The 15,311-nt window shown below is 46.6% G+C and overlaps 1 protein-coding gene across 1 annotated transcript in view; it reads right to left on the bottom strand.

The window, feature by feature from the left end:
- The window catches only part of LOC101657281 (putative spermatogenesis-associated protein 31C2), a 13,705-nt gene extending 2,224 nt beyond the window's left edge, over positions 1–11,481 (bottom strand). Inside the window, exons 1-4 of the mRNA XM_013008329.1 lie at positions 11,296–11,481; positions 9,738–9,792; positions 9,202–9,262; positions 5,836–8,674 (exon numbers count right to left, since the gene is read on the bottom strand). Of these exons, the coding sequence (XP_012863783.1) occupies positions 5,836–8,674; positions 9,202–9,262; positions 9,738–9,792; positions 11,296–11,481 (3,141 nt within the window). The remainder of the gene's footprint in view (positions 1–5,835; positions 8,675–9,201; positions 9,263–9,737; positions 9,793–11,295) is intronic.
- Positions 11,482–15,311: the final 3,830 nt, after the last annotated feature.

Here is a 15,311-nt window from a genome sequence, read left to right on the forward strand (position 1 = left end):
GCTAGAGCCCTGGAACAGGAGGAGCCACGTGGAGACCCACGCCAATGCTGAGATGCTTTCCACCACCACTGGATCCATAAGACTTTCCATCTAATGGCCTGCAATCTTCCTGCATTTGGTGTCATTACATGTGCTGCATGAGGAATTCATAGACTGATATCGGACATATGGGCTAATGTTGGACTTTGGACTTGAACTGGACTGGGCTAGGATGTTTTCTCAATATTCAAGTGCTCTTGTCTATAAAGCTCTTTCTTATACACATATGAGTGTCTATGAATTTGTTCCCCTAGTCTACCCAGACGAACACATTTGATTATGCCTCTTGCAAGTACAGGGCTGTTCACCATGCGGTCAGAGGCTACCTATCTCTGCGAACAAACAGTTCCATTGTCCTCCCCACTCAAAGGGCAGTCGACCCTCTTCTGATGCCTGCCTCTAATTCTGGTCACCGGTTACGCCCCCAATGAGCTCAAGGACATCCAAGGGTTCAGCCACTGTCCAATGTTAGGTATCTACCTAATGGAGGCTTGCTAGCCTGAAAATTATATAGACCCATTGGAAAAAACATTCACTCTATCTTGATCCTGCATTGGGAAAGATGAGCCCCTGTCCCCAGTCTTTCTGTCTCTTTATTTCTGCTAATTGCACCCCCGCTCCTCGGGACCCATTCCATTGTGGGGCCAGACCCCACACAATAGGTGTATGGTGAACCTGAAATGTACTTTCTTGGTCAATGTCACACCATCATTGGTATATAGTGAAGGTATTAGAAGTTAATCCTATTAGTAGAAGTGTTATAGAGTTAAAGTGGAATCATGTTACTACGCCTGCGGATATAAGTAGTGTAGATAAGGCAGGGGCTTGGATTAACTATGTGTAAGCATGGGTTTGGTGGGTCTTTAAGTATTATCTAATAAAGACTTATGAGAAGGGTAAACACATAAGCTTGAATTAGTGTGACTTCAAATTCTAGGGCAATATGTGTGTTAGCCTGGGAGAACCAAACCAGTGACACTCATCTATGTACAAGAAAGAACTTTCTATCAAGAAGGGGCATCAGCCTAGTTCAACTCAAGTCAATATGCCCAATGCTAGCCAGGACCCTCCTTCAGACCCACTTAGCTGCAGGCCAATGACACCTAAAGATGATGTAGGGAGATCACAGGCGGGTGAGCACAGTCTCCTGTGGATCCATCGTTGGTGGAAGCATGCCAGGGCACTGACAACTCTCGGGGACAGGTGGTCCACATGGAACCACCCCTGAAGACAGACCAAGAGTTCTAGTGAAGTCCGAGGAAGAAGGCAGGTGAAGTGACAGAGTGGAAGAGTTTCTGCTCCATCTTGCTCTTATACAAAAGGCCACCCCCCCAAGGAGGTGTCATCAAGTTACCACTTGATTGACAGGTTGAACGCTCAGCTCCAGACAGGAGTGTTTAGTTGACATACTATCTACCACAGCAAGTAAAAGTAGACTTTACAAATGTAATACGAGCTGTGGCCGTCCTCATTGATATTAAAACTCATGTGGCTCCACCAGTAAGATGAATCAATAGATGTCCAGCTTGAATATTGGCTGTCAGTCGTGCCGCTAATACTGGTCTTACTATGCGCTGCCATCTGAATTGATGCCAACTCCTAGAGATCCTAAAGGACAGCCTAGAGCTGCCCCTGCGAGTTTCTGAAATTGTAACTTTGCCGCAGTAGAAAGCCTCATCTTTCTCCCGTGGAGCAGCCAGTGGCTTGGAGCTCCTGACCTTACAGTTAAGCAGCCCAGTGCATAATAATTACATCACCAAGGCTCCTCTCAGCTAAATGCTTTATGCGGAATTAAAAGGCTAATAGTTTCAATAACAATTAGTATCTGCATTAAGAGGATAGAGGTTCCTTTTGTGGAAGAAAATGGTCAGTGGAACTGTAGTGTGACAGAAGCCTAATATTCCTGTACCTGCTCCTCATGGGGTTGGTGTGCCTGGGTTTCATGGCAGTTGAATAGGAGGAGTGCCTATGTGGGGAAGGAGTCCTGGAGATAAGTTGGTCCAATAGATAAAATTAGGATAATAAATATGAGGGGCCTTGTTCGACCTTTTCAGCTGTGTATAGATATCATTTGTTTTACACTGTTGTAAGGAGATATCAGGAGAAAGGTGGGTGTTCCTACTTCCACGGAGTTACAGTCCAGGAAACTCACAAGGGCAGTCCTACCATGTTGTATTGGGTCGCAATGAGTCAGCAATTATTTGACAGCAGTTTGTTTTGGGCTGTGGGGTTGTTTGTTTGTTTCCCTGTAAATAAATGCGCTTATTCTGTATTAATTGATTTGAAGAAGGGTATACAATGCTTGGGAAAGCAAGAAGAAGAATGGGTAATCCTATTAAGTTTGGAGTGGTAGATGAGGCAAATACATTTTCTGTCATTTTATTTATTTTTTATTTCTTTAATTTTTATTCTTTTAAAAATTTTTTCTTGTGTCATTTTCTCAAGGAGTTGTATGCTCAGAAATTTTTTGGATTCTAAGGAAAAATAATTGTGATAGTATAATTTGAAATAAAAGTGTAACAATTATTAAAATAATATTACATCATGGTGCAATATCTAAATGTGGCATGCCAATAAGGAGATGTTTAAACTCTTTTTTTTCTTCTTTAAATCTGTTTCATTGGCACAGAATCCACATGTCATACAATTCAATAGTTTAAAAATATAAAATGCCTAATTCATTGCTGTACAATTTTCACAAATGATAGCGGACATTTATCTCTCACTAAAAGCTGCCCTTGTCTCTCCCCAGTCTTTCATTAAACTCTCATTCTTTTACTTTAAAGGTTAATGCTAGTTTAGCTTCTCAGTGACTGAAAGAGGCTGATCGATTTTCAAAATATTGTAGTGGTACTCTTTGCAATACAACGGATATAAAGTTATGATTAATCGGCAACTGTCAGAGCATTGGTCATAAAATAAACCTGGTCATGTGAATGTACAAGTTGCTTGATTTAGACAACCAGGAGTATCATCTGTGTGATAGGTTTATGGTGCCAACTAGACCAATAGGCACATGTGGGTGGAGTTTAATCAGGATGCAGCTTGACTGGATGGTGACTGAGATAAAGATGGCCAGTGTCCTATCATACTCTTCTTCCCTGGTGATAGGACCAGCATGCTGCTGCTTAAACTAGTGTTTTCCACTACCTGTAGGCCAAGCCACGTGGATCATGTCACTAGAGCTTGAGGGTCCTTTGAGACCTGCTTTGCCACCCTGCTGGTGTGTACATCGCTTGAGCTTAAGGCTGGTGGATTTTGTCATTGTGCATTGCTTGAGTTCAATATCGCATCGGGCCTGCTTTGCTAAGCTCTGTTCTACTGACTGTTGCTTATCCACTCTACTGTCTGCTTCCTTGACCTTGGACCTGGCAGCCCATGTGAATTGAAGGACTTCCAGTATATCAACTGTTTCATGAATGTGAGTTGAACTGAGTCCTCTGTACTGCTGTGTGAGCTAATTCGCTGTTATATTCCTTCTCGCTGGTTAAACCTATCCTCATATATATATAAAATCATAAGTGTCCTAGTTTTGTTTTTTTGAAGAACCGTGCCTAACACAATCTGTTTTTAAACCTAGTGATGGGATTGCTCATGAATACATCTTTTGATGAAATTAATATAGGAACAGGTAACTCTTTGGGAGTACAACTTCTAAGAGATGAAGTTTTCCAGGCTTTTGAAAATCTGATGGAATTATATGAGAATCAAAACTCAAATCAGTATAATTAGTAGACTCAGTGTTCTTCTATGGCCAGGGGCCAGGGGCAAGAACCAGGGTCAGGGCCAGGGCAAGTGCAAGGACATGCATGGATGTAGGGCCTAGGACCAGGGTCCAAGTTCCAGGACCAGGGCCAGGACAGGTATAGCTCTTGGGCAGGGGCCAGTGGCTAGGGCCAAAGCTGGGGCATGTGTGGATCTACAGAAAGGGGCCAGTGGCCAGGTCCAGGCCAAGACAAGTATGGGTATAGGGCCATGGAGCAAGGGTCAAGACCAGAGAAGTTGTGAGTCTGGGATATGGGTCTAGGGTCAGGGACAAGGGTAGGGGCAGGGCTAAGGCAGCTGTGTGTGTAGGCTCAGGAGCTGGGGCTGAGAGCTGGGGCCAGGTCTTGGGGAGGTGTGGGAGTAGGGCCAGGAACCTCTGGCCAGGGCCAGGGCTTGGGTCAAAGCCAAGACACATGGGGGTCTAGGGACAGGGGCTAGCAGCCAGGGCCGGACCAGGACCAAGGCAAGTGTTGGTCTAGAGCCATGGAACAAGGGTCAGGGTCAGGGTCTAGGGTCAGTACCAGGGCAAGGTGTGGGTCTAGGGCAGCAGTTCTCAACCTGTGGGCCGAGACCCCTTTGGGGGTTGAATAACCCTTTCACAGGGTTCGCCTAATTCATAATAACAAAATTACAGTTATGAAGTAGCAAGGAGAATAATTTTATGGTTGGGGGGTCACCACAACATGAGGCACTGTATTAAGGGGTCATGGCATTAGGAAGGTTGAGAACCACTGGTCTAGGAACAGTGACAAAGGGTCAGGGCCTGCGTCAAGACCAATGTAGGTGTGTGCCTAAAGCCAGGGGCCAGGGTTGGGACCAGATTCAAACTCAGGGAAAATGCAGCTCTAGGGCCAGAGTCCAGGGGCTAGGAGCAGCGTTGGTGTGTGTCTAGGGCCAGGGGCAAATGTCCAGGCCATGGCCCAGGGCCAGGGTCAGGGTAGGGGTGGGTCTAAGACCAGGGATCTGTGCTTAGGGCCAAGGCCAGGGCCAGGGCAGCTGTGGTCAAGGGGAAGGCACTAGGGACATGGACAGGACAGGGGTGGGACTAAGACAGGGTATGTGTGGGTCTAGGGTCAGAGCAGGTGTGGATTTTGGGCCAGGTGGCAGGGGTCAATGGCTAGGCTCAGAGTCATGGCCAGGGCTAAAGCCAGGGCACGGGTAGGTCTAAGAAATGGACCAGGGCCAGGGAGTGTGTTGGGGGGGCTGGATTTTAGAAAAAAATAAAAACACAAAGAAAAATCACATTACTTTCCTATATATAAATCTAAATATGCGTTTTCATATATTTCCCTCTGCATATTTTCCTGGGATAGGGGATTTGTAGCATGTGCCACACCAGCCCTCAAAATCTACAATTTATTTATTTGATCCTGGTTGAATCTTCAGACATTGTTATGTTTGTCATCTTCTGTATTGAGTTCCACCAAGTTTTTATTTAAAGGTTTCCCTTTGAAATAAGTTTTTGAAAGTAGTAACAAAGTTTTGTTTTCCTTTTTAGTTACATATTCTCCAGTGGTATTGCCTGGTAAAATATTTTTTCAGAATGTGCTTCTCTATGGGAGTCGGAAAACCAGTCTTTCTCCTGATCCAGGTATTATGAAAACATAAGGTGCCAAATGTGGCACCCGGGGTGGAGATGGGTGAGCAACATCACTGTCAAACTCCCTGCCTGCCTGTCCTTTCTAGAAACCATCCTGGCACTCAGGGAGGATAGACACTGGCCCCTCCCCTCACCCAGCAGAGCAGAGACACAAGCCAAAGCCGTTTTAAGAGTCAAAGTACATGTATTGAGGAACAGGAGATACAGTGGGTGGGAGCGTGTGGTTATCATGTAGGGAATGGGTTGCCATGACAACAGGAAAAGACTTGAGAAGCAATTCCCGAGTGATATGCACACGTGGCTGGGGGATGGTAAAATGCTGAGTGGTGAGGGCAGCCTGTGGCACCCCATATCCTTGACCCATGCTGGCAATGCCTGACTGGGCGCACAGGTCCCCTGAAAGGCAGTGCCTGATTAATGGCATTGAATACCCCCTTTGTGCAGGGGTTTCTGCCTTCGTTGTTCACACACTGGTTCTCAAGGGTGACATGGTGACAGCAGAAGGCGTAACACCTTTCACTCCTGTGCTCCAGGGAACAGGGAGGCTTAAATTTAGGTGAACTCTCCCCAACTGGATCCTGGTATCTCTGGCCTTTGTTCTTCTCTTCATTTAACTTCGCAGCATAAAGCTCTTGCAAACTCCGGTCAATAGCCAACATAATTGTCTTCATCTCAGAACTTTCTGCGTATTTGACGGAGCCAGGGCTCTGGGCAGAGGCCGAAGCAGGCTTTCCTCTCTGTAGAGGGCCCTGTTGCCCTTTGTCTTTTTTATTTGTGCAAATTCTTTGGAAAAAACTCCTCATTTTCTTCCTGAAGGGGCCCTCTGAAAGAGCATTCCCCTTCTCTGTGGGAGGACATGCCTTCACTATTGGGAGGTGTTTGGGGGACTTGATGCCCTGGGCCTTTACTGAGCCCTTCTCTTGGGCACGTTCACGCATCCCACAGGCGGGGGAGGACTCCAATCCTGCCAGCCCTTCTTGACTCTCGTTTGGCTTGGGGCTCCTCCTATAATCATGTGTCCTATCAGGAGGGGCAGAAACATCCACCGGATTCCCGCATGGGGCATGAAGGATTGGGCCCTTGAGGTCCTGATGCCTGACATGGCTCTCGCCAGCCCCCATCATGTCACTTAGTAATTCCCAAACTGGCATGTGCTCATGGGACACACAATGGGGATGAGATTGAGAGGCCTGAAAAGCTAAGCCATCTGAGAAGCTAAGCACACCAGAGGCACCGGCTTGAGGGAGCATACTAGGATAGCCTTGGGGCGATTTTGCTGTCCCGACCTCTATTTTTAATTCTTTCTCGCCAACCATCTGTGGGTTTAGTTTCGTATTTTCTAGGTCTTGAAGATGCATTCTAGGAGGTGCGGGGTGTTTCCATGGAGTCTCCAAGCCCCTGAGATCCAAACAACTCACACTGCCCCTCCTTGGTCCCTTCCACTTCATTGGTGGACTTGCAGTTAGTTCAAGGCTGTCACTGTTAACTCCCTGGGCATTCCTGTTCTCAGAGGTTCTGCTAAGAATGTTGGCTGGCAGGGGCTGGAAAGGCTGCCTACCCTTCTGCCCACCCTGAGGGACCTCTGACAGCTTGGAGTTGTTATTAAGTAAGGTCAGGCTCAGAGACGCCTTGACATCCTCACCAGAAGATAAAGGGCCAAGGGCAGGATTCTTCTGGATGGGGATTGAAGTGTCTGATGTCACCTTTTTACTACAGTCTTCCTGGAGCTTGGCAGCCTCTCCTTCTGAGCCAGCCCAAGATTCATGCTGTGAAAGGGGCGGTGATTGAGTCTCCCTCGAATTGAAATGGGTAGGCTCTCCTCCCTGGCCTGGTAGATTCCAATTCTGCCTCACACGGAATCTTATCATGTGTGCTTCCAGGGTCTGTCGCATGCCGGGATCAAGGAACGTAAACTTCTGGATGGTGTTGACATGGGGTCCCTGGTCCTCAGAGGACAACAGATTCCCGGTTTCTTTGTTGTGATCAGACTTGGGCAAAGTGAGATTGGCAATAAGCCAGGAGCGGCGTACACATATAGGAATCTTGCCCTCTACAATATTCCTTAACTTCCTGTCCAAATGGGCTGTCAGGGCGTTTGCTAGTTCTTTACGGTGTCGTAACTCTCTCACCACAGTTTTTTCAGGGGCCTGGGATGCGGTTTGTTTGGGGACGTTTTCCGGACCACAGCCCCAACCCTTGCCCAGATTCTTCGTGATCCCAGTGCTGCTTTGCCTTGTAGAGACAGGCCGGGGTGGTCCAGGCTGGGCTTTTGTCTGGCTCACCCCCGGTAATTTCTCAGGAGGCTTTGCCAGTTTGAGAGATGTTTGGATCCTGCTGGGCGGGCCTCGTTCGTTTTGAATAAGCCTTTTTTGAAGGAGTTGCTCCAGATGTTTTCGGATCTCGATTTTACTAACTGTATCCCCAGGAAGATTAGTGTCTACCTTTGGGGGCTCACTGGCTGTCTTGTCCCGAGGAAGGCTGGGATGCTGAGGACTAACTTCCTCCCGAGACCTTTGGGCCACAGAAGATTGGGTCTCATTTGGGACTTTGGGGCAAGATGTTCCATAGACCTCCATCCGTGCTGTGGAAGGGGGTGGTGGGATTCCGGAAGAGGACTGGAGATGGTGCTCGGTGAAGACTGGGGCCTGAGGTGGTGGCGTGGGTGCAACAGAAGGCTGGGTTGGGATCTCAGAGGGGGGCGAGGGCTGGGGCTTGGAAAGCGGTGAGGATGCTTGAACTGAGCAGGCATTAGGACTTCCGTTGACGGGCATAGAGGACGGCTGTAGTGGGGAAGAGCTCCAGGAGACCCCAGCCTTAGCCACCAGGAACTCACGGTGTAGGGAAGCGTCAGAAGAGCTGCTGGCTTCTCTGGTGTCGACGTCCAGAAACTTCGGGCTGCCGGTGTTAAAGAGAGAGTAACACTCTGTTTCTGTGGAAAGGCTTGAGCCATCACTGTCTGTGACTATGGTGACAGATGGAGTCAAATAATAGGCGCTCCCTGAAGAAGAACCCTCTGAGGTGGTTTTCCAGGAAGATGAGCTATCAATCTTCCAGTGAGAAAGGTCTTCTGGAGGTGTGTGCAAAGCAGTGAAGGCCAGATGTTGAGGGGGACGGGTGAGAGGAGCCGAGACAGTGGAAGGGGTCTCCCCACCTGGCGCCATACCTAGCTGCTGACGGACTTCGGCAGGCGTTCTTTCCCACTCAGCATCAGAGGGGTCGCTATACTTCAACAGGTGAAAGCGACCTTTGTCAGGGGACTCTCCCAGTTGGCTGTAGGAGACAGAGGACCGGAGGGAGTTATAGTCCCTGCAAAGAGCTTAAAGAGCAAGCCCAGCAGGGGTGGGCGTGGGGGGCATGTGCAGTGCATGGCCTCACCTCTGCCTTCACGTTGAGCTATACCCTCTTCTCCTAACATCCTGTCATTAACCCCTTTCTCCTACCCTTACACCACCCATCCATTTCCCACAACCTGGGGTACCCAGGCCCTCTCCACACTCTGACATCACAATACCCGTCCTCAAACCCCAAGTTACCTTCCCCCCACTCTTAAAGCCCTGCCATTAACCACTCACCTGAGAATCTGACATGACCCATTGTTTCCCACAACCTGATTTACCCTGTTCCACAACCCCCAATCCTTCGCCATCATGGAGCTCATGGCCCACCCCATACCCCCAAGGCTCCTATGGCATTCCTTACCTGAGGGTGACCTCCACGTCAGTCTTAGCTGCCCTGTGGCCCTGGAGTCACTCCTTAGTAAAAGGATGGACACAGAAGAGAAGGGAAAGTTTACTCACGTTTGCCGAAACACCCAGTGGTGCCCCTCCTCATCCTGTCCATTCTGGCCACTTCCTAAAGCTGGAAATCAAGACAGAAGGTTGAGGTGATGACAAGGGGCCTTAGGACCCTTGGCCCAGGAGACTGGTTGGCTACTCCTGATGAATTCTGTTGGAACTTGAGACTGGGAGCTCCACCTTTTCTTCGAAGGTCACTTGTTCACTGACCCTCATAGCCAGTCGAATGTGTATGAGGGGCTTATCCTCTGTGCCCTGTCAATGAGGAAGTCGTGCCTTGGAGAAGTTCAACAGCCTGTTCTATTTGGCCTTGGATGCTCCACCTAAATCTCCAGGTAGCCAATCTTATAACCCCACACAGGCTCCTACTCCACGGAAGGCATCTCAGAGGATGTCAGAAGCATCCCTCCTCAGAGCTGCTTTCCCTCCAAGAATGTGCTACAGCAACTAGCATCCTTGGAAACCCAGTATCAATCCTAGTTCACAGGAATGACGCTGGGGTTCATGCTTGGGATCCCCATTGAAAAGCACAACTTTACCTTGCACCGGGTTGTGTTTATTCCGCTTTCTGTTCCTCCACGTGTCCACTTGAGGCTGAGGTACAAGAAAAGAACGAGGGCCTGGATCTTAAACCAGTTGAACAAGCTGCATGCATTTCATATTTATAACTATCATGACTTTCTACATCTGTTTCATGGTGCTCTGCTTTCCCCGTTGTAACCATTTTACTCTTACACTCACTGCCACTGGGTTGATTTCGACTCACGGTGACCCTCTAGGGCAGGGTAGAAATGGCTGTTTCCAGGACTATAATGGTTTATGTGACTAGAAAGCCTCATCTTTCTCTCATGGTGCAGTTAGTGGTTTTGATCTGCTCACCTAGAGGTTAGCAGCCTAACACATAACCACTATACAACCAGGGCTTCTTATTATTCGTTTTGCAGTGGATTCAATCATGTTGCTCTCCTTTGAAGAACTCATTGAGGGGTTTTGAGTTTTTTTAATCATTTTATTGGGGGCTCGTACAACCCTTATCACAATCCATACATCAATACATTGTGTCAGGCACATTTGTATATTTGTTGCCATCATCATTCTTAAAACATTTGCTTTCTACTTGAGCCCTTGGTATCAGCTCATTTTCCCTTCCCTCCCCCCTCCTCCCTCCCCCGCGAACCCTTGATAATTTATAAATTATTATTATTTTGTCATGTCTTACACTGTCTGATGTCTCCCTTCACCCACTTTTCTGTTGTCCATCCCTCAGGGAGGGGGTTCTATGTAGATCATTGTGATCAGTTCCCCCTTTCTCCCCTACCTTCCCCTTCCCTTCCTGGTATCGCTACTCTCATTATTGGTCTTGAGGAGTCTATCTATCTGTCTTGGATTCCCTGTGTTTCCAGCTCTGATCTGTACCAGTGTACATCCTCTGGTCTAGCGGGATTTGTATGGTGGAATTGAGATCATGATAGTGGCGGGGGGGAGGCAGCATTAAAGAACTAGAGGAAAGTTGTATGCTTCCTCGGTGCTATGCTGCACCTCGCTGAAGGGTTTTCCACATGAGATCTAGCCTGGTTTCCTTCAGCTCACAAATGAAGTACCCTCTTGGACCTCCAGAGATGCCTCTATGCTCTGGTGGTAGGGTTTGGATTCTGGAGGGCAGAGGTAGGCAACACCTTTTGATCAGGCTCTCAGGCATTCAGCACCATGCTTCAGATTAGTCTAACACAACAGGAGGCCTTTACTCCGAGATCTCTGCCTCAGGAAGGCTAAGGATGAGCCCGTGTGAGGTTTCTCTCTTCTCTCAGGGATTCCAAACTCCCAGTAATCCAGGCTTTAGCCATTAAGTCACTTTGTTTGGGATCCCCCCTCCTCCTCCCCCTTAAAACCCTTCCACACTCAGCCAGATGCTCTGAGATCTTCAGGGAGAAATCCTGATGCCCATCTCCCATCTTGCCCTGTCCCACCTACCTCTAGAAGTCTGATGCTCTATTCCTTCCTGAGATTTCCCATCTCAGAGCCTTCTGAATTTGATTTAGAAATGGGACCAGAAAAAGAGAATCCATTTCTGATGTGGTTGGGCCAAAGGGTACTCACTGTCCTGATCTTTCGTGGTTTCTTAGTGGATCCTGAGGGTGGAATAACAGGACAGTCGGAGAAGAGGAGGAAGGAGAGCCACACTCCACATCCAATGGCCAAGATGATTTCAGCGGCCCAGTAAAGGCAGCTGGAGTTCAGCAATGTAGCAGTGATGCTTCTCAAGACACAGAGGTAACTCTCCATGATGTGACAAGTACTGTGGCTCTCAGGACACTGAGCACTTGGAGCACAGCGGGCCTATAAACCTATGCCTGCATCACAGGGCTGTGATCTCATCACAAAGGGCTCCTGAGGGTGGGGGAGGGGACAGCAAGAGGAGGCTGATCTACAGCCCTTCCCCCCATCATCCAGTATATCCCTTCATGCTTTTTGACCTTTTGGGCTATTTGGACAACTCCACCTTCTGTTCCTATCGTAGTACACCATCGGTGCAATCTTCCATCCACTTTCCCTGTCCCCCCTATGCAAGGGAGCTTCAACAAGTTCACAGAAAAATGAAATGAACGAGAATGGACTTCTAAATATGGTACATTCTTCCATTGATGTGTGTCTCTTTGTATGAATGTTTTATAGTTTCATTTGTACAAGACTTTTTTTCTCACGTTAATTTATTTCTAAATACTTCCTATTTTAGGTAACTTTTTGGTAGTTACATAATCTTGTGTCAATTTGGGACTTGAGAGGATTAAGAGTGAAGGGGTGGAATCTACTCTGTCAATTGGGTCATAGCCAATGAAGCTTCTGTGTGGGCATTGCCTTCCCTGAAGGATTCTGGGAATTCCGGTATTTCCTCCTTGGAAGTGGGAGATACTTTCTCTCTCTGATGACTCCCTGCCAGGCATCCCTGAGGAGAAGCCACATGGACCTACCCTGATGCAGCCCTAGAAGCTGGAGAAGTCACGTGGAGACACCTGCCAGCGCTGAGATGCTTACAACACTACTGGATCCAAAGACTTTCTACCCACTGGCCTGTGGTCATTCTGCATTTGGTGTCATTGCATGTGTTTCATGAGTCTGATGAGGACTTCATAGATTGGTATTGGGCATATGGACTAATATTAGACTTATGGGCTTGGACTGGACTGGGTTGGAATGCTTTCTTTTTTAATTTTTTTTTTGGAATGCTTTCTTAATGTACAATTACCCTTTACATAAAACTCTCTTATACACATATGAGTTTCTATGGAGTTGTTTCTCTGGTTACCAGGACTAACACACTCTTGTAAATGCTAGTATTTTTTCCCCAAAAGCATTTTATTGGGAGCTTATACAGATATATCATTCCATAGTTTTATCCCATCAAGCAGTATTATACAATAGCCACCACAATCTGTCAAAACATTCTATTCCTTCTTGAACCCCTAGTATCAGCTCCCTTTTACACACACACACCCACAATACCCCCCAGGAACCCTTATTCTACTTGCTGTCTCTATAGGGTCACCCTTCCTGGGGTTCATATACTGAAAAACATAACAAAATTCAAGAGGGTTACCCCCAATGACAAAATACATCTGAGAAAAATCCCAATATGAACATAAAACAAAACACAGAAAATGTTGAAAACAAGATCAAGCCCAACATACATCAGAGGGGGAAATCAACTGACAAGGTTTTAGCCATTCAATTCAAGTTTATCATTTTGATCTCCTATAGCCATCTCTCCCATGCATTCTGTTTGGTAGCCAGTTTCTTCCCATTCCTCTACTGATTTCTTGATTTCCTTTTCAGAGTTGTCTATTAGTATATAGGAATCCAACTTATTTTAAAAAATGATTTTATTGGTAGCTCTTGCAGCTTTTATCACAATCCATCCATCCATCCATCCATTGTGTCAAGCACTTTTGTACATGTTGCCAACATCATTTTCAAAATATTTTATTTCTACTTGAGCCCTTGGTATTAGCTCCTCATTTCCCCTCCTTTCCTCATGAACCCTTGATAAATTATAAATTATTATTATTTTCATATCTTACATTGTCCGCTGTAAAGTCTAGGCTCTATCTCTGTTGTTATAATCCCATTTTGGAGAGAATTCTCTTCTATGCTAATGGATAGAATTAAGGTGGGCTGTATCACGTCAAGATCAAATCACCAGAGGCTGCAGTGAAGATAGAGCAAAGGAGCAGGCTGAGGAAAGAGATAGTGCATGGGATAGGGCAAAGGAGCAGGCTGAGGCAAGGAGACCATGAGACAGAACAGAGAAGTAGAGCCAAGACTATGAGACTATGAGGCAGCAGTGAGCTGGCTTCCTGACCCACAGAGGCATAGGCTAAGGAACTGCAAGCCTAAGGACTAAACAGAGACTTGGCTTCTGTTTAAAGAGAGGTGTTTCTGTGGACCAATGATTGTATCCTTACTGTTTTCTGATCCTGGCTGTGGTAACCTGTTAACTTCCCTAATAAGCACCACCCCCTTCCTTATTTTTAAGTATTGTCTGAGAGTTCTATGTAGCCATTACAATGCATTATTGAACCCAGCTTAGAAGTAGAGAGTCATGGGGGGAATGATTGATATTGGAATAGGTCAAGAAGGGTGGAGGGTGAAAAGCATGCCTGATCTCTGCCCCATGGCAATACAGAAACCACGGGAGATATACGATGACCTTCTCACAGTTTTATACACAGAGACTTACACAGGCATAGAGAAACACACACTTATGCACACATAAAGACACATACAGAGATACATACAGAAAAACAGGCACACACACAGAGGTGTACCCACAAATACACAGACGTACAGATACACGGAGACGCACAAAGCCATACCTGTTGGCACACACAGATGCACAGGCTTACTATAGACACAGAGGCACACACAAAGATACACACTGGCACACACTGTAATGCACACAGGCACATAAGGACACACCAAGACACACAGACACATTGTGGTACAGGCAGACATAGGCACACACTATAATACACACAGGCACATAAGGACACAGAGACACACACAGACACATGAACAGACAATACAGGCATACACATAGGCACATACGATGATACACATAGGCACACCAGGACACACACAGATGTTGACAGCTCCCTGTCAGCGTTCTGTTGTAACCATTGTTGAATGATCTTCAGCCAAATTTTACTTGCATGTGATATCAATGGTATTGTTCTATAATTTGTATATTCTATTAGGTCACCTTTCTTTGAAATGAGTCCAAATATAGTTCTCTTACAGTCAGTTGGCCAGGTAGCTGTCTTCCAAAAATCTTGGCATAGATGAATAAGTGCTTTCAGTGCTTCATCAGCTTGTCAAAACATTTCCATTGGTATTCTGTCAATGCCTGAAGCCTTTTGTTAGCTAATGGCTTCAGTGCAGCTTGAATTTCTTCCTTCAGTACCATTGGTTTTTGATTGTATACTACCTCTTGAAATGGTTGAATGTCAATCAGCTCTTTTTGGTACAGTGACTCTGTGTTTTCTTCCCATCTTCTTCTGGTGCTTCCTGCATCATTCAGTCTTTCAATCTTGCAACTCAAGGCTTGAGTATTTTCTTCAGTTCTTTCAGTTTAAGATAATGCTGTGCGTGTTCTTCTTTTTTGCTTTTCTGACTCTTAGTCTTTGTACATTTCATTATAATATTTTACTTTGTCTTCTGGAGCTGCCCTTGAGGCTCTTTTGTTCAGTCCTTTGACATCACCCTTTCTTCCATTTGCCCTAGGTACTGTAAGATGCAGAGCAAGTTTCAGAGTATTTTCTGACATCCACTGCGGTAGTTACACAATATGGTGTCAATTTGGGACTTGATAGGGCTAAGAGGGAAGGAGTGGAGTCTAGTCTGTCAATTGGATCATAGCCAATGAGGCCTCTGTGTGGGCATGACCTTCTGAGAATTCTTGACATTCCTGGATTTCCTCCTTGGAGGCAGGAGACAGACTCTCTCTCAGCTCACTTCCTTGGAGATTCTCTCTCTGCTCACTTCCTGTGAGACATCCCTGAGGAGAAGCCACATAGACCTACCCTGATGCAGCCAGAACCCTGGACCTGGAGAAGCTA

The sequence above is a fragment of the Echinops telfairi genome, unplaced genomic scaffold (assembly GCF_000313985.2).
Source record: "Echinops telfairi isolate 266 unplaced genomic scaffold, ASM31398v2 ScPeMD7_29;HRSCAF=101, whole genome shotgun sequence".
Lineage (NCBI taxonomy): Eukaryota > Metazoa > Chordata > Mammalia > Afrosoricida > Tenrecidae > Echinops > Echinops telfairi.